Genomic DNA, 23,104 nt, shown 5'->3' with positions numbered 1-23,104 from the left:
TGGAGGCCAGCTTGGCAGCAGTGCGGCTCAGGAGGGGATCATGCAGGACTGAAGGCCAGTGTGTGTATCACGTACCAGGGTATGATTTCAGATTTGGGGTTCATTTTATTCTCAAATATATTGGGGATTCATTTGAAGATTTTGAGTAGGTAAAAGATATGATTTACGTTTTAAAAAAGGACTGTTGTGGCTACTTTGAATACTTTGACTAGACCATTGGGCCACAGTTGGAAAGAGAGACCAGTTAGGAAACTGTTGTACTGGTCTTGCCAGGAGATGAGGGTGCTTGAAATGGGGTGATACTGATGGAGGAGGGGAAGGGGTTCAATTCAATATATGTTCAAAACATATATTCAAAACATGTATTTTGAAGGTATAGTCAATAGACTTCTACTCATGTGGGATGTGAGAGAAGAATTAAGGACAACTCAAAGATTTTTTTGGTTTGAGAAATGGGTAAATCATTGTGTTATATACTGACAAAGGAATGGGTTTCAGGAATCGCAGGAAGACTTCATTTTTGTTAGCGCTTTAACATGCTTTTTGGTTTCCTCTGATTCCCTATGAGACAGTGAAATTCTTGATTTCAGGGACTAGGTTTTATAGTCTTTGTTTAATCAGCCCCCAGAACATGACTTGGCAAATCAGAGGAACTCAGCACATACTTATACTTGTTGCTTTTGTACATTAGTACATGCATAAATGCTCTATTGGAGATGAGAAACTAATTTTTTGTTAAATTTTATAATTGAGAAGGGTTAATATTTCCATTCAAATAATTAAAAATGAAGAAGGATTGAAAATTAAGTGTGCTATTCATTATTAATTATTGCTAATTGGAATTCTTCTTTGTAGGTGGCACATTTTTACAATTCTATTGATCAACAGATGATTCAAAGTCAGAGACCAATGATGTTACAATCTGCCTTAGCGTTTGAACAGATAATTAAGGTAAATGGACTTTTTATGTTATTATAATTAGATTTTACATGTAAAGTGTTTCTTATTTGTTGGTTTTTAGTAAAGCCCTGAGCTTAGCATAGCCATCGATCTAAGGCTATATTTTGCTCCCCAGTGACTTCCTTCAGTTTTAACAAGTAACATTTTTTTACAACTGTATTTAAACAGTTGTAATGTTTCACATATTTTGGTGCTCATTTTGATCAATTGAATATATATATATATTATACTAACTTATATGCTGTTACATTTACTTATTCACTGAAGTGTGAGGTCCTTACACACAAGACTCTGTAGTACTTCTCCGTTCTCTCCTGATTTTATAATTTACTTTATTTGCTCTTTACTTATGCTTATTTAAATATCCACACATATGAAATTAGGAAAACCCACAGTAGTTTTTAAACTGTTAATCTGTGACTGTTCAGTTTTTGAAATACACATTTTTAGTCTTCACAGACAGGAAATATTTTAAAGGGGATAGTCCTCTTTAATTCTTGCTTTTACAGTGGATAGCTGGTGTCATGGTTCTTAAGACTACGCCCAGGCTCTGTGATTTATAGGAAGACTCATGGCACCCCACTCCAGTACTCTTGCCTGGAGAATCCCATGGATGGAGGAGCCTGGTGGGCTACAGTCCATGGGGTTGCTAAGAGTTGGACATGACTGAGCGACTTCACTTTCACTTTTCCCTTTCATGCACTGGAGAAGGAAATGGCAACCCACTCCAGTGTTCTTGCCTGGAGAATCCCAGGGACGGCGGAGCCTAGTGGGCTGCTGTCTATGGGGTCGCACAGAGTCCGACACGACTGGAGCGACTTAGCAGCAGCAGCAGCATGGGACTCAGGGTATGGTTGTACTCACAGCTGATTTACTTATGAGTTATCACAGTGAGAGGGTGCAAAGCAAAATCAGCAAAGGGAAAGGTGTGTGGACTGAAGGCCTGAGGAAGCCTGGTGCACATTTTCAGGAGGCCTTTCCCTGCGGAATCGCCCAGGGCGCGCTCCATTCCTCCAGCAACAAGTAACACACGTGAGATGTTGCCTTACTAGGAAAGATCATTAGCGGCTCATTGCCCAGACTTTTACTGGGGACTGGTCATGTAGGTATCTTCCTCCTTAACATGTGCCAAAATCCCAGAATTCCGGAAGGCAGTCAAGTGTTCAGCATAAACCAAATTCTTTAGGTGCAGTGAACCACTCTTAAAAATTAGAGTGTTAGGAACTCTTGCAAAATCCAGCTTCTCAGATGCCAGCTAAGGGCCAGTCTTTTAAGCAAACCTTTTAAGGGACAGCAGTCAGGCCTGCTAAGTTAGCTATTTTTCTGCCCACTAGCACTCAGGCTTAAAATTTACTAGAAGTTACATAATTAGATTGTACATATTATTATAATTTTTTTTATTGCCAGAGTTCAATATGAGTTTATGATGGAAAATTTCAAAAATGTAGGTGAACAAAAACAAAAAATGTTTTAGTATTGTACCACCAAGACTTGGCCATTCTTAAACAGTCTGGTGTCTATACTATTTTAAACATTTTTCCTGTGCATATTTACAAGTGTACTTTTTGAAAATAGGATATTACTTTATTGTTTTTAACCTTTTCATCTCATAGATAATGTTTTAAATCCAGGTGTGTAGAACTCTTTCTTCTCTAATAAATATATTCAAAATTATATCTGTTGATATTTCTAAAGGCAAAGCTTATTTTGAGGATTTGAGTCATGAGAAGTAAACAATTATATTTTTTTGTTCAGTTGCTAAGTTGTGTCTGACTCTTTGTGACTCCTTGAACGGCAGCACGACAAGAATTTTTTTTTCCTCCAGAGTTTGCTCACATTCATGTCCATTGAGTTGTTGATGCTGTCTGTAGCATATGTCTCATCCTTTGCCACCTTCTTCTCCTTTTGCCTTCAATCTTTCTCAACATTAAGATCTTGAAAATGAGTTGGCTTTTTGCATTAAGTAGCCAAAGTACTGAAGCGTCAGCTTCAGCATCAGTCCTTCCAATGAATATTCGTGGTTGACTTCCTTTAGGATTGACGGTTTGATTTCCTTGCTGTCCAGGGGCTCTAGTTTTCTTCAGCGCCATAATTCAAAGGTGTCGTTTCTTAGGCGCTCAGCTTTCTTTATGGTCCAACTCTCACACCTGTGCATGACCACTGGAAACACCATAGCTTTGGCTGGATGGACCTTTGTTGGCAAAGTGATGTCTGCTTTTTAATACACTGTCTAAGTTGGTCATAGCTTTTCTTAATTTATTTTTTTATTGAAGGGTAATTGCTTTACAGAATTTTGTTGTTTTCATGTGTTCGTTAGCCATCTGTATGTCTTCTTTGGAGAAATGTCTGTGTAGGTCTTTTTCCCACTTTTTGATTGGGTGGTTTGTTTTTCTGATATTGAGTTGTGTGAGCTGCTTGTGTATTTTGGAAATTAATCCTTTGTCAGTTGTTTCATTTGCTATTATTTTCTCCCATTCTGAGGGTGGTCTTTTCCCCTTGCTTATAGTTTCCTTTGCTGTGCAAAAGCTTTTAAGTTTAATCAGGTCCCACTTGTTTACTCTTGTTTTTATTTCCATTACTCTAGGAGGTGGGTCATAGAGGATCCTGCTTTGGTTTATGTCATGGAGTGTTCTGCCTGTGTGTTCCTCTAAGAGTTTTATAGTTTCTGGTCTTACATTTAGGTCTTTAATCCATTTTGAGTTTATCTTTGTGTATGGTGGTAGGAAGTGTTCTAATTTCATTCTTTTACACGTAGCTGTCCAGTTTTCCAAGGAGGGTCTTTTAATTTCATGGCTACAGTCACCGTTCACAGTGATTTTGGAGCTCAAGAAAATCTGTCACTGCTTTCACTTTTTTCCTTTCTATTTGCCACGAAGTGATGAGACTGGATGCTATGATCTTAGTTTTTTGAATGCTGAGTTTCAAGTCGCTTTTTTCACTCATTCACCCTCATCTAGAGGCTGTTTAGTTTCTCTTCATTTTCTGTTAGAGTGGTATCATCTGCTTATCTGAGGCGGATGATATTTCTTCCTGCAATCTTGACTTGAGCTTATGATTCCTCTAGCCTGGCATTTCACATGATATGCTAAGTATTGAAGTTAAATAAGCAGGGTGACCATATACAGCCTTGTCATACTCCTTTCCCAATTCTGAGCTGGTTCCATGTTCAGTTTTAATTGTTGCTTCTTGACTCACATACAGGTTTCTTAGGAGACAGGTAGGGTGGTCTGGTACTACCATCTTTTTAAGAATTTTCCACAGTTTGTTGTGATCCACACAATCAAAGGCTTTAGCGTAGTCAATGAAGCAGAAGTAGATTTTTTTTTTGGAATTCCCTTGCTTTTTCTATGGTCCAGTGGATGTTGGCAATTTGATCTCTGGTTCTTCTGCCTCTTTGAAACCCAGCTTCTACATCTGGAATTTTTTGTTCGTGTACTGCTGAAGCCTAGCTTGAAGGATTTTGAGTATAACCTTGCTAGCCTGTCAAATGAACTCAGTTGTACAGTAGTTTGAATGTTCTTTGACTCTGCTCTTCTTTGGGATTGGAATGAAAACTGACCTTTTCCAGTCCTATGGCCACTGCTGAGTTTTCCAAATTTGCTGGCATATTGAGTACAGCACTTTCACAGCATCATCATTTAGGACTTGAAATAGCTCAGCTGTAATTTCATCACCTCCACTAGCTTTGTTCGTAGTGATGCTTCCTAAGGCCCACTTGACTTTGCACTCTGGGATGTCTGGCTCTAGGTGAGTGACCACACCATCGTGGTTACTGGGCCATTTAAAACGTTTTGTATAGTTCTTCTATGTATTCTTGCTACCTCTTCTTAATCTCTACTGCTTCTTTTTAGTCCGTAACCATTTCTGTCTTTTATCTTGCCCAGCCTTGCATGGAATGTTCCTTTGACACCTCCAATTTTCTTGAAGAGATCTCTAGTCTTTCCCATTCTATTGTTTTCCTCTATTTCTTTGCACTGATCACTTAAGAAGTCTTTCTTACCTCTCTTTGCCAGGGATGGAAGAGAATCCCCTCTCCTGGTCTCTGAAACTGCAGAAGTGGCTGGGTTTCTACTCGACTGGGTTGGAGTAGGGAGTGTGTGTGTGTGCTTAGTTGCTCGGTTGTGTCTGACTGTTTGTGACCCCGTGGACTGTAACCCATCAGGAGTATGGGGTGTGAAGCTAAAAAGGTTTTCTGTCATTCAGCCGCTGTTTTCCTGGTCCTGTGGCTAGAGGGAGCAGGCTTCTTCTGGAGCCTTTTTTGTCTGTCTCTGGGGGTGGTTCCAGGTTGTAGATGTCTCCAGCATCCTGTCTGGGATATATGGGACACTCTAAGGAAGTCCTGGTGTGCTGCTCCTTGATTCCCAATGTTTTTAGCCTGTCCACCTCCTTATTTCTATCTTTTAGTCTTCCTGTGCTTGTTTGGTGTGTTATGTCTGGGTTTTTTAGCTATAAGAGGGAGAACTTGGAAGGAACGGAGCTGCTCAATCCTGGCCAGAATGGCTTATCATTTTTAAAATGGAAAAAAAAAACTATTGTGTGCTCTTTTATTGCAGGTTAGTGTTAGGGACAGTTGTACTAATAACGTGGAATATTGAATCTTTTTAAAAAAAAATAACTGTATTTGAACACTGTCATTTGTTATACCTTAGAATTCAAAAGCAGGAAGTGGGGGAAAGTCACACATTACTTGGGATAATCCTAAAGAATTAGAAGGCTACATCCAAAAACTCCAAAATGCTGCTGAACGACTTGCTACTGAAAATAGGAAACTGAGAAAATGGCACACTACATTTTGTGAAAAGGTATATTTTATTTATAAAATTTAATAAGCTATGAATAGTATTATTTAAAAAGTAATTTGGATATACTTTTAAATAACTTCTTATTTGGGAATAATTTGAGACTTAAAGTTGCAAATAAAGAGTTCACAGTTGTCCTTCACCCAACTTCCCCTGTTGTCGACAACTTATGTAACCATAGTATGTTTATCAAAACTAGGAAATAAACTGTTTTGAATTTTACAGCTTTTTCACTGAAGTCCTTTTTCTTTTCAAGGGTCCAATCCCAGATCCCACCTTCTATTTAAATTCTAAGGCTCTATAGTCTCTTCTCCCTGAGTCTTACCTTGTTTTTCGTGACCTTGATACTTTTGATGAGTACTGATCAATTATTTTGTCTGTTGACTTGATTTTATATGATGCCTTCTCATTTTTAGATAGAGATTATATGATTTTAATAGGAATACCACAAAAGTGATATTTTGCCTTTCTCAGTACATTGATCAGATATTGATATGTGTTATTGTAGGTTGAGTTAGTTTTGATCACTTGGGTGAGGTGTTGCCTGTCAAGTTTTTCTATTGAAATTTTTGTGTTCTAATTTTTGACAGGTGGTAGTTCTTATGAACATTGATTTGCTTCGGCAGCAACAGCGCTGGAAAGATGGATTACAAGAATTGAGAACTGGCTTAGCAAGTATAGAAGCACAGGTAAAGTGTGTTTTACTTTATGTCTACACTCTGAAATATGAACTTTTCAGAATTTGAAGATATGAATTGATGAAAAGTTCATAAAGGTTATCTGTAAATCTTTGCTAATGAATTGCTCATAAATTTAGAATTTAACTGAATTATATATAAAGACCAAAAATTAGCAGTACATTTACAAATAAAAATACAAGCTTTTGTTTGTCTTATGGAATGCCAAATCCCTCATTTTAGACTCTGTAAACAGTTTTTCTGACTCGGTGCTTAAATATCTATCATTCATTAGTTTTCTTTTAAAAGGTGATACGTCTGTTGTGACAAAGTTAAGTGTAGGCAGAAGCCAAATTACTGAAATAACTCTTTCAGAATTTTTTTTTGTTATATTTCAGTAAAATGTCATTTCCACATATATTTTGATATTAGATGATCTGTGTAAAAGTAGTTAGCACAGAATCTACCTTCAGATGTTAGTGGGATATGAGGCAGGTGTTGTAAACATTTACATATATTTTTCGGTTCAAACTTTAAAAAAATAAATAAAAATTAAAGTATTAGAATTTATATGTGGTTATATGGAAGCAGAAAAAGTATGTAAAGTATTCTGAGCATTCTCATATTTTAAATTTATCATGTTTTTAATGTGCAATGGATTATTTAGGGAGTGGGAAAGGAATGTAAGAGTTGTATTTGATGGGAATTTTGAAAAGGGGCTAAGAAATTTATAAGATATGGTTTCTATTATTATTACTATTGTTGTTTTTATAGGATCATAAAATAAAGTCCACATATAAAATTCATTTACTAGTAACTTGATTTTTAAAATTTTGCTGGTCTTTTTGTATACTATTTATGAGCACAAAGATTAGAGATTTTCATATTTGACTTTATATATACAAGTAGCAATTAATATATATTTAGGATATTTAAGATGAGGGATTTTTTTGCATATAATTTTACCAAATGTTATATAAAAGCATTAAATGAAAACCCATTCTACCACCTAATTATTAAATAACAGATGTGACTATAACTTACTAGGGATTTCAAGCAAGGGACATGCATGCGTGGAAACAGCACTGGAATCATCAGCTGTACAAAGCCCTGGAGCATCAGTATCAGATGGGCTTAGAAGCACTTAATGAGAATCTGCCAGAAATAAATATAGATTTAATATACAAGTAAGATTTTTAAAACCCAATTTAGTTTTCAGTCTATAATTTTTCAATAATTTATATTTAAAGGTTATTTATTTGCTTTCAGACAAGGACGGTTACAATTCAAGCCTCCTTTTGAAGAAATTCGGGCTAAGTATTATAGAGAAATGAAGAGATTCATCAGCATTCCTAATCAGTTTAAGGGAGTGGGTGAAGCAGGAGATGAATCTATTTTTTCTATTATGATTGATAGAAATGCAAGTGGATTTCTGACTATTTTCAGCAAAGCAGAAGATCTGTTTAGGAGATTGTCAGCTGTTTTACATCAGCATAAGGTATGGGACATGAAATTGTCTGTCCTTCTATTATAATATTCATCTGATTGAATTAGTATTAAATGTACAACTCAGTAGTTGATATCGTGTGGCACAAAATAAAAATATGCAAACCAGAGGGCTGAAGTTGAGGATTCTTTAAAATCTAGATTTATGCTACAGATGAGAAAAAAGTTACCCTTAATTTTTTTCTCTTTGACTATTTGAAGATTGAGAAACTAATTTTTCTTTCTTTTCTTCTTTTGAATATCAACTTGGAATTTGACGTGACGCTATTGTGTCATTTTTAGTTCCTTTCAGGAAAATACATAGAGAAATGTATGCTTTTCTTCATTCTTTGGATTGAAAACATGCCACGAAGGGAAGCCTTCTACATTAATGAAATTGAGATGATTTAATTTCTTTTGTTTAGATGAATGTGAAAGTGAAAGTCGCTCAGTATGTCCGACTCTTTGCAACCGCAAGGACTATATAGTCCATGGAATTCTTCAGGCCAGAACACTGGAGTGGGTAGCCTTTCTCTTTTCCAGGGGGTCTTCCCAACCCAGAAATTGAATCCAGGTCTCCCTCATTGCAGGCGGATTCTTTAACAGCTGAGCCACCAAGGAAGCCCAAGAATACTGGAGTGGGTAGCCTATCCCTTCTCCAGCAGATCTTCCCGACCCAGGAATCAAACTGGGGTCTCCTGCATTGCATGCGGATTCTTTACAAACTGAGCTATGGGTGCATCATACTAACTCTTCAGAAATAAACTCTAATTATATTTATTGCTCATTTTATTGATCCTGAGGAGTGACTGAGAATTCAGTAAATTTCTTAACTGCCACTGCAGTGCTTCTTCTGCATTGTATTTTTCTAGAATTAGTTGAATCTGGACAATGTCAGGTTTGTAACCTATAGTAGCTCTTGGCTTGGTGGAAGTGGTTTTGTCTTTGTATACATAGAACTTGAGAATGTAAAGAAAAGTTTTTTTCAATCTCTTCAAAAAAGTTTTATGATTATTGCATTTCTATATATATATATATATTTTTTTCCCTGTTCATTTTTTAGGCTTTATGGTAATGATTATATGTACATACTTAAGTTGAAATTCACCTGAAACTTCTCTTTTGCCTCTTTATTGTTCTTGATATTTGGACTCTAATCTTTTAAATGTTCATTTATTAGTTCTAATTTTTAAAATAATATGTTTTTCATTTGAATAGGAGTGGATTGTAATTGGGCAAGTTGATATGGAAGCTCTAGTGGAAAAGCATCTTTCTACGGTACATGATTGGGAGAAAAATTTTAAAGCACTGAAAATAAAAGGGAAAGAAGTAGAACGGCTTCCAAGGTACAATACAGAAGTTAAAGAAGTTAGAGTAATATTTATACATAGTAGCAGTTTTTACCATGGGTATAGACGGGCACTCTTCACTTAGTGGTACTGAAGTCAAGTCATTGTCTTACCTTCTCTAGAGCGCAGCTGTAATGCTTGAGAGTCATCTGAGTAGTGCATTGCTGAGGCTAAGAGAGCCTCTTTGGAGGTTCCGCTGGCTGAGACCTAGTTGGATAGAATAGACTGGGGAAGAGGCTGCTCTCAGATCTAATATTTGATGTGACCAGGCAGAGTGTAACAACTGTAAGAAGCTACTAGTGGGAGCGTACTGGGGGATAGTTGACCTTAATTTTGTATTGCTCTGCCTTTCAGAATGCCCTGGGAAGCACACAAAATAGTGCTGCATCTAGGTAGTGCCCTGAATGTGGAGAAAACCCTCTGAGGGGCATTTCATAACCCAGAATATCCTCCTTACTCTCTGAAATTCATATCAGTGGGACCACTCAGTGCAATAACCTCTAGGAAGGAAGGGCCTTGTTGAATTGTACATATATTACCTATAAAGGGTAATAACAGTTTTATTAATTCATTTGTTTATTCTTTCAATAAATATTTGCTGATCATTTCCAGTGTGCGAAACCTTGTCCTACGAAAGTAGAAAGATGACGGAGTTCCTGAGATGGAATCATTTGCTCTCCAGTAGTACAATAAGACACGTGTATTTGATGATAAAGTCAAGTACTTGTAGGGGTTGAGAGAGTGGGCTCTGGAGTTAGGTAGTTCTTACTAGCTGCATGACTTTGACAATCACTTAGACCCTGTGAACCTCAGTTTCCTCAACTTTAAAATAGTTACAGCTATATTATTTATCTCACAGTGTTTTGAAGATTAAGTGAGTAATTTGCATACAAATTAGAAGGTAAATTCTCAAAGCTAGTTGTTATTAATTGTTATTATTAATACTAGATGAAAAGTGAAAGAAAGTTAGTCGCTCAGTCATGTCTGACTCTTTGCGACCCCATGGACTGCAGCCCGCCAGGCTCCTCTGTTCATGGAATTCTCTAGGCAAGAATGCTGCAGTGGGTTGCCATTTCCTTCCTCAGGGGAGCTTCCCGACCCAGGGATTGAACCCTGGTCCCCTGCATTGCAGGCAGATTCTTTACCGCTAAGCCAGCAGAGAAGCCTGGGATAGTCTGTCTGCACTCTGTGTCAGAGATGTAAAGGGTGTGGCTGTGAACTGAAGGCTGTAGAGGTTTACAGGATTTACAGGATAATGACAGCCCATCCATTTGTGGCAAAATTATTAAGATAGAAATACTTGAACTGGAGTTTGATGGGTAGAAATGAGAATTGGAGGTTAAGTAGAGCCTCTCAGGAAAGGATTTACATGATGAAAACAAGAAGTTGGTTAACTGAGAGTTTGATTAGTGTGCTTAGTCGCTCAGTCATGTCTGACTCTTTGCGACCCATGGACTGTAGCCCACCAGACTCCTCTGTCCATGGGGATTCTCCAGGCAAGAATACTGGAGAGGGTTGCCAGGTCCTCCTCCAGGGGATCTTCCCAACCCAGGGATCATACCCAGGTCTCCTGCATTGCAGGTGGATTCTTTACCAGCTAAACCACCAGGGAAACCCAGTTTGATTAGAGTCAATGTTTTGCTAGGGACTGGAGGAAATATTTCTGGAAAGTAGTATAAAAAGAACAGATTTGGGAGAGTCTTACATTGTAAAACAAGTAATCTGGATTTTATCCCTGTGAGAACGATTAGTTATTGAAGGTTTCTAAAGAGAAGTGTGACAGTACCAAAGCTATACATTAGGAATGTTAATCTGGTAATAATGAGTTGTGTGGTGGAATCAAGAGGTCTTGGAGGAAGTGAGGTTGGCCTGTCTTCATCCAGAAGACTAGTACTAATTAACTGAATTTAGTTGTTGGTATTCCAAATAAGGAGGAGGAAATATTCTGAGGTATTAAGAGGTCTTCCTGGAGGAGGGAACAGCTATCCTCTCTAACATTCTGGCCTGGACAATTCCCTGGACTGTATAGTCCATGGGGTCAGAGAGTCAGACACGACTGAGCGACTTTCACAAGAGGTGTTATTATTACTTTTTAAAATCTTTTGTTTGACAGTGTCAAGTCTTAGTTGCAGCATGCAAGATCTTCATAGAAGCACAGAAGTTTAGTTATCTGCCATCTGTGGCATCTTAGTTCCCAGACCAGGGATCGAACCCACGTCTCTTGCATTGCAAGGCAGATTCTTAACCTCTGGACCACCAGGGAAGCCCCAAGATATCTTATTTTTGAAGGAAGATAAGGGATGAAGAATAGAGAAGAGAGAAATGACTTGAAGGCTTGAGTTTGGGTGACTGGGATAATGATAGTGTCATTAATGTTAGTTTGAAGTAAGGAAAAGATAATGCTGTTGTGATGTTTCTCTTCTCTGTGGGTGCTCTCTTTGAGTGCTTTCTTGCCCATCTAGTATGACTGTGCTGTTGGAGATCGCTGCTGCTGTTTGTTCCTTTCTTTAGACAGCTCTCCTGTTTATACGTCCCTGCCAAAGCTACACAAAACAAAAAGAATGCCTGTCCTCCATGCCATACTTCATCTTTTCTCTTTCTTGCTGGTAAATTAACATGTATTCATCTAAATGGGTGGACACACAGACATAAACACACAAATATTTATATTATGGGTATTTTTGGGAAATATGCTATAAGATTATATAAGCTATATTCTAATGATGTATTTCAGATATGCTAGTAAGGATATACTTTTTGGGTAGGTTATCTATGTTTATCCCATTCTATCTATGGCTAAATGGAACCTCATTTTCATGTTATTAATATTTTCAATTGAAAAGGTGAACATTAGTCTTGTCCACAAGATTCAGTGAGTACTACTCTGGTATAATTATATTACTTTATGTGTTAATTCATTAGTAAAAATATGGTATAATTTTTTCAGGTTTACCAAGATTTTCATATATCAAATATTAGAAATATTAGAAATTTTGAAATTTGATGTCAGAATTTCAAAAATCATATAACTTTATGTATTAATATAAGACAAATTGCCTCTTATGTGTGATGGTTAAGAATTGGCATTTAAACCTCTCCAGTTAATGGGTGACTAAAATAAATAAGTAAAACTGTAAGAGAAAATTGTACTTTTATAATGAAATTGTATTTAACACTTATAACTTGCTTTCTAAGAATATCACCTGGTTCTGTTTTAAAAAGGTAATAACTTTCTAAATAACTTTTTGCTCAGTCTCCAGATATTTTTAAACTTTATATAATTTAAGATAAATACGAGGTTTTACTTAGATGAACGAGTCTGGTTCAACTTCTAATAATATTTGTCAATGTTATAATTTGCATTCAGAGTACCATGCAAAGAATTAGTGTTCTTAAAAATACATGCATTTTTTTCTGATTGTTAAAATAGTAATTTGTTTTATAAATTTTTTAAAATATAAAAACCACAATGACAGTAGCTGTTAGTGTTTGATGTTTTAGACATATTCATACATCTGCTTACAAAATTTGGATCACACTATAACCTGTTATTTTTATTTAACACTAATCATTAGTATTTTGCTATGTTATTACCTGGTCCTCAAAAATATAATTTTAAATTATATGGATATATAATAATTTAGTTAGCCATTCCTGTATTTACCTTATTTCTAATTTTTGACTATTAAAATTAATACCTTGACAAGATACCTGTAGGTAAATCTTGAAGTCTGAAAATCTTAGGATAAATTCAAAAAATTAAGTTACTAAGATAAAAGAATATACCTGTTTTAAAACTATTTGTTAAATATTGCTAAATTTCCCTTTGCAAAAGTTGTATGATTTTATACTCTGACCAGCAGTACTGAGAATTCTCTGCCCACATGATTGAAGATCTGAATTAACAATTTACTCCATTTTTGTGACTTAGGTCTAAAATGGTTTTATTGCTTTAGTGATTCATAATCTATCTTCACTTCCTGTGTTTATTTCTCCTATCATTGTTTGTGCTTTGAGTCCAGGATAATAATTTATGTTATAAATCTTTAGATAAGTATGTTACATACTGGGACAAGTAAAACATTTAAAAATTTGAATATATTCATGTTGATACTTCAGTATTTTATAATGTGCTACTTTTTCAAAAATGATACATTGGATTATTAAATACTGTAGTATTAAAACAAAACGATTGTTTAATGAAAAGCTATTATGTATGAGTATGTGTAAGGAATTTTTGTTAAATAAAATCTAAATGTGCTTAAGGATCACAATGATAATTTTGGGTGTATTACACAAAATCATAATGATACTCTTTTCTTCTACTTAGTCTTTTTCATGTCAAAATATGTCCTTTGGCATTTTTCAGTGCTGTCAAGGTAGATTGCTTAAATGTTAATTGTAACCCTGTGAAGACTGTGATTGATGATCTCATCCAGAAGTTATTTGACATGCTTGTTCTTTCTTTGAAGAAGTCCATCCAGGGTAAATACACTTGTTAATTGTTTTTAGTTATGAATATGAGTCTCAATGATGATTAAAATAAAAAATAGTCTAGAGAATAGTATGAAATAAAAATCAGCTTAAGATGATAGTTTTAGTAAAGTAGGAAACTCCATGAGGTCTAAAAATTGAAGACTTTTTTCATTATTTGCAGTGTGAGCTAGTATCAGTTTGTTGCATATTTCACTGAGAAAGGAGGTAATTCTGGTATAATGTGTTTGTCCTTACCTCTTCAGAGGACTCCAGGCATGCCGCAGAAATATTGCGGGTTTATTTCCAGACCACCACAGTAAAGAGATTATTGTGATGGAGTCATGTGAATTTTTTGGTTTTCCAGGGCATATAAAAGTTGTGTTCACATATCCTGTTGTCTGTTAACTGTGCAGTAAGCATTGTGTCTAAATAAACACTGTGCATACTGTAGCTGAAAAATGCTCACTGTTAAAACTGCTGCCCTCATGTGAATCTTCAGATCTCTTTGCTGCTGGAGAGTCTTGCCTTGATGTTGATGGCTGTTGGCTAATCAGGGTGGTGTTACTGAAGGTCGAAGTGGCCATGGCAGTTGCTTAAAATAAGAACACAGTCAAGTGTACATTGACTCTTCCTTTCATGAACAGTTTCTCTGTAGCTTTCAGTGCTGTTTGATAGCATTTTACCCATTGTAGTACTTCTTTCAGAATTGACGTCAGTCTCCTCAAACCCTCCGCTGCTTCACTAAGTTTATGTAATATTCTAAGTCCTTTGTTGTCATTTCAGCAATCTTCATAGCATCTTCAGCAGGACTAGAGTCTCAAAATTACAAGTAACCACTTCTCTGCTTATCCATTAGAAGCAACTCCTCATTTGTGAAAGTTTTATCATGAGATTGCAGCAATTCATTCACATCTTTAGGCTTCACCTCTAGTTCTAGGTCTCTTGCTATTTTTTAAACCACATCTTTAGTTACTTCTGCCACTGAAGGCTTGAATCCCTCAGAATCATCCAGGAGGATTACCATCAGCTTCTTCCAAACTCCTGGTAACATTGATATTTTGACCTCCTCCCATGAATCATGAATGTTTTTAGTGGCATCTAGAATGGTGAATCCTTTTCAGAAGATTTTCAGTTTACTTTTCTCAGATCCATCAGAGGAATCACTGTCTGTGGCAGCTGTAGCCTTATGAAATGTATTTCTTAAATAATAAGACTCGAATTTTGAAATTACTTATTGATCCATGGGTTGCAGATCAGTCAGCCTGCTGTTGTGTCAGCAGGCGTGAAAACAACATGAACCTTGTCCATCTCCATCAGAGCTCATGGATGAGCAGGTGCACTGTCAATGAGCAGGTGTATTTTGAAAAGAATCTTTTTTTTCTGAGTAGTAAGCATTAGCAATGGGATTAAAATATTCAGTAAATTATGTTGTAAACAGATGTGCTGTTGTCAGGCTTTGTGTTTTCTTTTTTTTTCCATCAGCCGTTGTTGTTCTATTTCAAGAGCACAGGCAGAATAGATTCAACATAATTCTGAAGGGTACTAGGAGTTTTGGGATGGTAAATGAGCATTGGTGTCAACTTATGCTTCATTAGCCTCTAACAAGAGAGTCAGCCTGTCTTTTGAAGTTTTGAATATAGGCATTGACTTCTCCTCTCTAGCTATGAAAGTCCTTGATGATATCTTCTAATCGAACACTGCTTCATCTGCCTTCAAAGTCTGCTGTTTAGTGGAGCAACCTTCCTTAACTATCTTAGCTAGATTATCTGGGTACCTTGCTGCAGCTCCTACATCAGCGCTTGCTGCTTCATCTTGCACTTTTCTTGTTACGGAGATGGCTTCTTTCTCTAATCTCATGAAATAACCTGTGTTGGGTTAAGCTTTTCTTCTGCAGCTTCCTTGTCTCTCAGCCTTGATAAAGCTGAAGAGGGCTGGGGCCTGCTGTGAATCAGGCTCTCAGCCTATAGAGCTGAGGAGGGGTAGGCTGTGCTGTGAATCAGGCTGTCAGCCTTTATAGAGCCGAAGAGGGGGTGCTGCGCTGTGACTCAGGCTCCTGACGAGGGGGGCCGCGCTGTGACTCAGGCTCTGGCACACGGGGCTCTTGTGGCTGGTTTCCTCTTCTGTTCACATCACTAACACTTCCTTCTGATCAACAATAATGTTGTTTCACGTTGTCCTCATTTGTGTCATCACTGGAGTAGTACATTTAATTTCCCTTAAGATCGTTTCCTTGGCTAACACTTTGGTGCAAGAGGCCTAGTTTTTGGCCTATCTCATCATTAGATAGGCCCTCCTCAGTAAACTTAATCATTTCTAGCTTTTGATTTAAAGTGAGCGATGTGTCACTCTTTAACTTGAACACTTAAGAGGCCATTAATCGACCCAATTTTAATATTTTTGTGTCTGAGGGAATTAGAGAGGTGGAACAGTCAGAATATAAACACTTATCAGTTAAGTTTGCTGTCTTATGTGAGTGTGGTTCATGGTACTCTAAAACAATTAATAGTAACACCAAAGATCACTGATTAAAGATCACCGTAGCAAATGTAACAATAATGAAAAAGTTTGAAATATTGGGAGAATTACCAAGATGTGACACAGAGACATGAAGCAAGCAAATGCTGTTGGAAAAATGTCACTGATAAACTTGCTCCATGCAGGGTGGCCACAGACCTTCAATTCGTAAAAAATGCAGTATCTACAAAGCACAATAAAGTGAAGCACAATAAAATGAGGAATGCTTGTACTGTTTTCCAAATTATCAGTGTTTCCTTTTTCATTTAAAATGAAATATGTTCTTGCATATTATTTAAAAGACTGAAAAAGTTGCCAACTTAGAGTAAAACTTACTAAGAGTGAGTAAATTTTCACTTTCTTCTAAAAATTTTTAAATGTTATGTAAAGCAATTATAATTTCTTGAGAAGAAATTTTTTTGCTTACTCTATACTTTGAATTTTTCTTTATGAAAGCAAATGACAACTTAGGATTTACTGTATTTCATATAGTGATTACTTCTAACATTACTTGGTTTAGAAATTATGTAATTGAATTTTTTTGATGATAATAACATTCCTTATATTTCAATGTTTCCTTTTCAGCTCATTTACATGAAATTGACACATTTGTTACTAAGGCTATGGAAGTCTTAACAATTATGCCCCAGTCTGTGGAAGAGATAGGTAATGCAAATTTACAATATAGTAAGCTACAAGAACAGAAGCCAGAGGTAAGAATCACAAAGTAATTTATTTTTTTTTAACTGTACTGGAATGATTAAATCATGTAATATTATGTGACTGTAAATATCATATAATTACAATATTATAAGGAAGTCTATAAAATTAGTCTGCTTATGATTGGACTCCTGATGTTATGTTGTTGTAATGAAATAGTAACCACAATATATATTGTTTTCAGAAGTATTTGTGACCTTTTATGATGTGGCTTATTAGAATAAGACTAAACTTAAATAGTTCATGCTGTTACTTCCAAGGTTGTACTTTTATGATGCTTAAATATGAAGCTAGTGCTGAATTAGGAGTACACACACACACACACACACACACACACACACACACACACATGATCGAAGAGCTCATAATTAGAGACAAAGATAAACAGGTGGTTAAAGATTCACAAAAACAGTATCCAGAAGGCCAGAACCTAGAATAAACAAGCCAAAATTTAGAGAACATGTTATAGGTGATCTTAGTTATGTTTGGAGGAAAGAGGAGAAATAATTCAAAATAGATACAAACTTTTATGTATTCCTCTTATGTGATAGGTTGAAAATTACAAGATAGAGGTGAGAAAAATAATATACCTTCATGGTAGAATGAATTATAAACTTTTATATGGTAGGCTCAAAGGTATAAAGAGGGTTTAAAGGCAAATAAAATAGTGTACTTGTCTAGTAGAAAGAATAACTAAGGAAAGAATAGCATTATGAACTGTGGCAGTTAGCTAAATCATGGAGGCGTTTATTTGACAAATACTTAGTATAGATTGAAGGCAGGAGGAGAAGGGAACGACAGAGAATGACATGGTTGGGTGGCATCACAGGCTCAATGGACATGAGTCTGAGCAAGCTCTGGGAGTTGGTGATGGACAGGGAGGCCTGGCGTGCTGCAGTCCACGGGGTCGCAAAGACTCAGACACGACTGAGCAACTGAACTGAACAGACTGTAGATCACGTGATGTATTCCAGGCATTGTGCTAGGCATTGTGGTTGCAAGTATGAACATGCTCTATGTTGCTGAAATCTGCATTCGTGTCAATGTGTGTTGTGTGTGTGTGTGTGAGAGAGTCAGAGATAGAAACGGAGAGAAAGAAAGGAGCATGAGGAGCTAGATAAGGAAGAGGGTGAGCGTGCCCAACTGCGGGATGTTTCTTAGGGTGGTGATCCTGGAGACCATATCAGACAGATGACATCTGTTTGCACTGAGACCTGCAGGGTAAGGAGGCAACCATCCTGAGATTTAGAGGGCAGATGGAACAGTGGATACAAAGATCTTAAGGTAGAGGACCTTGATATACTTAAGGCAGTGAGATAGGTGTAAATATTGTCAAGAACTTAGTTATCAAGAAAGCCATATTATTTAAGGAAAAAGTGGCTTGAGTGAAATTGGAGAGGTAGGCAAGGGCCGGATTATGAGGGACTTTCAGACAATCATAGGGAATTTGAGTTCTTTTCTGAGAGTGGTAGAAAAATTTTAGAGGGATTTAAGCAATGAGAAGATAAATGTGGATTGCATTTTGAAGCGATTACTCTGGCTGCTTTGTGCAGAATGGATTGGAGGGAGACAATAGTGGCAGAGAGTTAGGATACTCCAGTTGGTGCACAAAAGGTGATACAAGGTTATACCATAGAATAGCAGAGGAGATGGAGAGAACCAGAGAAAGTGATGATGCATGTTAGAGTTAGAACCAAGGTCTTCTGATGCATTAGAAGTAGACAGGGGATTAGAGGGAAAGAGATAAACATGTCTCTTAGGTTTTTGGCTTGAGCAGCTAGGAAGCTAATGGTACCATCTACTGAGATGAGGGTGACTTGAGAGAGGAGTTGTTTGGGGGTTGGAGGTAGCAGGAATTGCCACGTCATGTAGAATGAGGAATTTGGAATTTAGAGTCAAGGAGAAGATTAGAGATATACATTTGGAAATCATTTTAATATTCATATGTTTAAAGCCATAGAACTGAACCAGCTCATCTGATTGACAGACTGTAGAGGGTATAGAATCAGGTTTGAACATTTCAAAATTTAGAGTTCAAGTATAGATGGAGGCAGCAAAGGAGATTGATCATGACGCGGGATGAAAGACATGAAGCATATCATCACAAAAACTAAGGGAAATAGATGTATGTTGGGAACTGCATGTGAGGCAGGGTGTGCACGAGACAGAATCAAGAGCGAGGCAGAATCCAGGTCACGTCAGCCACATGATTCTACGGACACTGAGGAGTCACTGCTGGGTTTTCAGCAGCAAGATGTTACAGAATTGTGTTTTGATATGTATCTCTGTTGGTGTGTGGATAAGTAGCTTTGCATGCAGATAGACTTGGAAACGGGCTTACAGGTGGCACTAGTGGTAAAGAACCCTCCTGCCCATGCAGGAGACAGATATGGGTTTGATCCCTGGATCGAGAACATCCCCTGGAGTATGAAGTGGCAACCCACTCCAGTATTTTTGCCTGGAGAATCCCATGGACAGAGCAACCTGGCAGGCCACAGTCCATGGGTTTGCAAAGAGCTGGACAAGACTGAAGCAACTTGCTCGCTTACATGCATGACACAAACTTGGAGACTCATAATGTCTTCACAGGCTTAAGTGCTTTTCACACTGGAAGTGAGAAGCCTACTCTGTTTTCTCTTTACAGCTTCAGTGATAGCTCAGTTGGTAAAGAATCTGCCTGCAATGCAGGAGACCTCAGTTTGATTCCTGGGTTGGGAAGATCCCCTGGAGAAGGGAAAGGCTACCCACTCCAGCATTCTCGCCTGGAGAATTCCATGGACTGTACAGTCCATGGGGTCCCAAAGAGTTGGATGCAGCTTTCACTTTGTCTCCTCTCTCACTGATTTTCCTAGTACAGCATGGGTTCTTGGTTAATTGTTTCTCTGTTTCTCAGGTGAAACTGATCCTGCCCAGGAATTGTGAACTGGCCATTGAGATATATTTGATTTTTTGTTGTTGTCTGTTATGTAAGCATAATGATTTTTAAATATCTTTCAATGGATTTTACTGCTTTGATGAGTAGCAAAAGTACAGTTATAAATTATAGGACCTATTGTTTTACGGTGCTTTGAAAGACCTAGAAGCAATTTGAGCAGTTTAGCACTTATTGACCTACACCTGGACAGTTTAATAGACTGTTCATTATATACAACTCAGGGCATTTCAGGCAGAAGCTAAATATAGGTGCTTGATTCCAATTCTTCAGTTTTCCCTTTCTTTCTTTTTATTTATTTTTTCTTAATATATATATATTTTATTGAAGTATAGTACTTACAGTGTTTCAGGTACACAACAAGGTGCTTCATTTATATGCATGTATTATTTTTCAGATGATTTCCCATCATAGGTCATCACAAGATACTGACTGTGGGTCCCTGTGCTAGACAGTAAACCTTTGTTGCTTGTTGCAACAAAAATTGGAAAACATAAACTAAATGAAATGGTAGCACGGAATATGAAATAGAAGAAGTGAAACAAACTAGATAAAAGTAAAAGATCATCATATAGTCCAGTTGTTTTTGAACATGACTGCTCAATAGAAACATGTCTAGACCTTTGGAGAAAAAAAAGCAATACCTGAGCATTTCCATTTTTCAAAAAACTTCAAGATAATTCTGATATGCGGCTGGATTGTAAAAAGTGATTACAGGTTTTTCTATTAAATGGTAGTTTTGGTGATATAGAATTCTATAATTTTTCTCTTTGTTGACCAATCATGATACAATGATATTAAGTGGGTGATTGCTACATAATCACAATAGTGAAAGATGTTTCTCAGATTTCACAATCAATAGCCAGACAAAAAAGATAATTAATTGCAAACCATAAAAGTCTCCAGCATTTTCTCTGAGTGGAACCTGTATAACAAGAATGTTACTTTGAACAGGTATAGTATCGTCTTTCTATAATCATGATTTAATTTAGTTTCATATTACCACTTTTATTATCCTTTTTAACTGGTGTTTGAGTGCTTTAGTTGAGTTTGCATGTAATAATATATATTAGAAACTTTATATCTAGAAATTTAACAAATTATATAAAAGCGAAAATCCTGATTTAAAAAGCAAATCATAAAACAATTTTAAATAAATGGAATCTTAATAAATTTGATAAAGTATGTTGTTTTTCACATATTATTTTTTAACTTTTAGATTTTGCCCTTATTTCAAGAGGCTGAAGGTAAAAACAGACTTTTACGGACTGTGGCAGGTGGAGGTTTAGAAACAATTAGTAATCTGAAAGCTAAGTGGGATAAATTTGAGTTGATGATGGAAAGTCACCAACTTATGATTAAAGACCAGGTAAGAACCATTTAGTCCTTTTGTTAAAATGAGAACAGTTTTTTCCCTCATTTACAATTTCTTATCTTTATTCGGAGAAGGCAATGGCACCCCACTCCAGTACTCTTGCCTGGAAAATCCCATGGACGGAGGAGCCTGGTAGGCTACAGTCCATGGGGTCGCTAACAGTCGGACACGACTGAGCGACTTCACTTTCACTTTTCCCTTTCATGCACTGGAGAAAGAAATGGCAACCCACTCCAGTATTCTTGCCTGGAGAATCCTAGGGATGGCGGAGCCTGGTGGGCTGCCGTCTATGGGATCGCACAGAGTCGGACACGACTGAAGCGACTTAGCAGCTTAGCAGCATCTTTATTCCATTATAGCTCACATTTATAAGAATTTTATATCGCTGATGGACTTGATCTCCCTCTGCATTTTTATATAATAAGATACTTTGTATAAATGATGATCGTGTCACATAGTTTATCTTTTCTACCATACCAAGAATATATGTGATAATATTATCAGACTTTCTTATGAATAGTTTGTTCACCTCCTGTGTGTGGTATCTTTTAAGAGTACAGTCTGGAAGCTGTGCACATCTATTGTGCTCATATCCTATTGACCAGAACTTAGTCTTCTGGCAGTTAGCTGCATGGGAGACTGGGAGATGCCCTTCTTTATTAAGTAGCTGTATAATCAGGTAGAACAACTGGAGGTCACTGAGTAAACTTTTTTTATCATGTTAATTTTGTTGATATCACAGATGCTGTTAGTCACATGAATGGTTTTGTAATGTTGATGTTTGCAGTATATCTTTTGTTATTGTAAATTTAGTGTCTAATTTATTTTTGAGTTAATTGTACTTGAAATAAATAATAAAGAATAATCTTTAGAAAAGTTGATATTGATGTTTTTTGACCTTTAAATAGAAAATATTGGGGGTAAAAATGTGAATATAAAGTAGAAATTTACATTGAGTTGAATTATGTATACTCTATTGACTTATAGATTGAAGTGATGAAAGGAAACGTCAAATCACGTCTTCAGATTTATTATCAAGAACTGGAAAAATTTAAAGCTCGTTGGGACCAACTAAAGCCTGGTGATGATGTTATTGAAACAGGCCAGCCGAATACTCTTGATAAAAGTGCAAAGTCAATAAAAGAGAAGAAAGTTGAATTTGATGATCTTGAAGTCATAAGAAAAAAGCTGCTGTATGTTTATTCTTTAAAATTGATAGTGCTCATTTTGGAAAAAAAGTTTTATGTTTATATATTAAGCTAATAATGTACTTGTATCTGTTATATTAATGTCTTTTTATAAGCTTCAGCAGTTTAAAAAATACCACTATTAAGTGCTCATGCTCCTGTGTTCTTAGGAGTTGTTGAATTATATTAGGAAAGAGAAAAACAAATAAAACAAAACCAAGTTTCTGGTTAGGCCTAGAAATAGAAATAATAGAAGTAATAATAGCAAATTAAATAATAGTAGAAAATTAAATTTATTTAAAAGTTAAATTAAGGAGTTGGAATATACTTGCTTTATATGATCTCATTGTATTTGCAAATGGAATATATAAAATTAATGGAAAATTACTTTTAGAGGTTCTGGAAAATGAACCTAGTGAAAAGATGAAACTTAAAAACATTCATTGTTTTATGTTATAATAATACAAAATATTAAGTTTAATAATTGCATTAAATATTGTATATTAATGTCTATGCATGGAATCTAGAACAAGGGTATAGATGATTTTATTTGCAGAGCAGAAGTAGAGACACAGATGTAGAGAACAAATGTGTGGACAGCAATGAGGGACAGGGTGGAGGTGGGGGCAC

At 36.4% G+C, this 23,104-nt stretch overlaps 1 protein-coding gene across 3 annotated transcripts in view; it reads left to right on the top strand.

The window, feature by feature from the left end:
* The window catches only part of DYNC2H1 (dynein cytoplasmic 2 heavy chain 1), a 362,922-nt gene that overhangs the window by 28,288 nt on the left and 311,530 nt on the right, over window positions 1-23,104 (top strand). For all 3 annotated transcript variants that reach the window (XM_081541773.1, XM_081541771.1, XM_081541772.1), the window contains exons 13-22: window positions 856-951; window positions 5,610-5,762; window positions 6,350-6,448; window positions 7,484-7,623; window positions 7,706-7,934; window positions 9,140-9,267; window positions 13,640-13,755; window positions 16,846-16,973; window positions 21,132-21,281; window positions 22,275-22,480. In XM_081541773.1, the coding sequence (XP_081397899.1) occupies window positions 856-951; window positions 5,610-5,762; window positions 6,350-6,448; window positions 7,484-7,623; window positions 7,706-7,934; window positions 9,140-9,267; window positions 13,640-13,755; window positions 16,846-16,973; window positions 21,132-21,281; window positions 22,275-22,480 (1,445 nt within the window). The remainder of the gene's footprint in view (window positions 1-855; window positions 952-5,609; window positions 5,763-6,349; window positions 6,449-7,483; window positions 7,624-7,705; window positions 7,935-9,139; window positions 9,268-13,639; window positions 13,756-16,845; window positions 16,974-21,131; window positions 21,282-22,274; window positions 22,481-23,104) is intronic.

This window comes from Giraffa tippelskirchi, chromosome 11, assembly GCF_054371585.1.
Source record: "Giraffa tippelskirchi isolate mGirTip1 chromosome 11, T2T-mGirTip1v1.2.pri, whole genome shotgun sequence".
Taxonomy (NCBI): Eukaryota; Metazoa; Chordata; class Mammalia; order Artiodactyla; family Giraffidae; genus Giraffa; species Giraffa tippelskirchi.
This window is presented reverse-complemented; position numbering and strand designations above follow the sequence as displayed.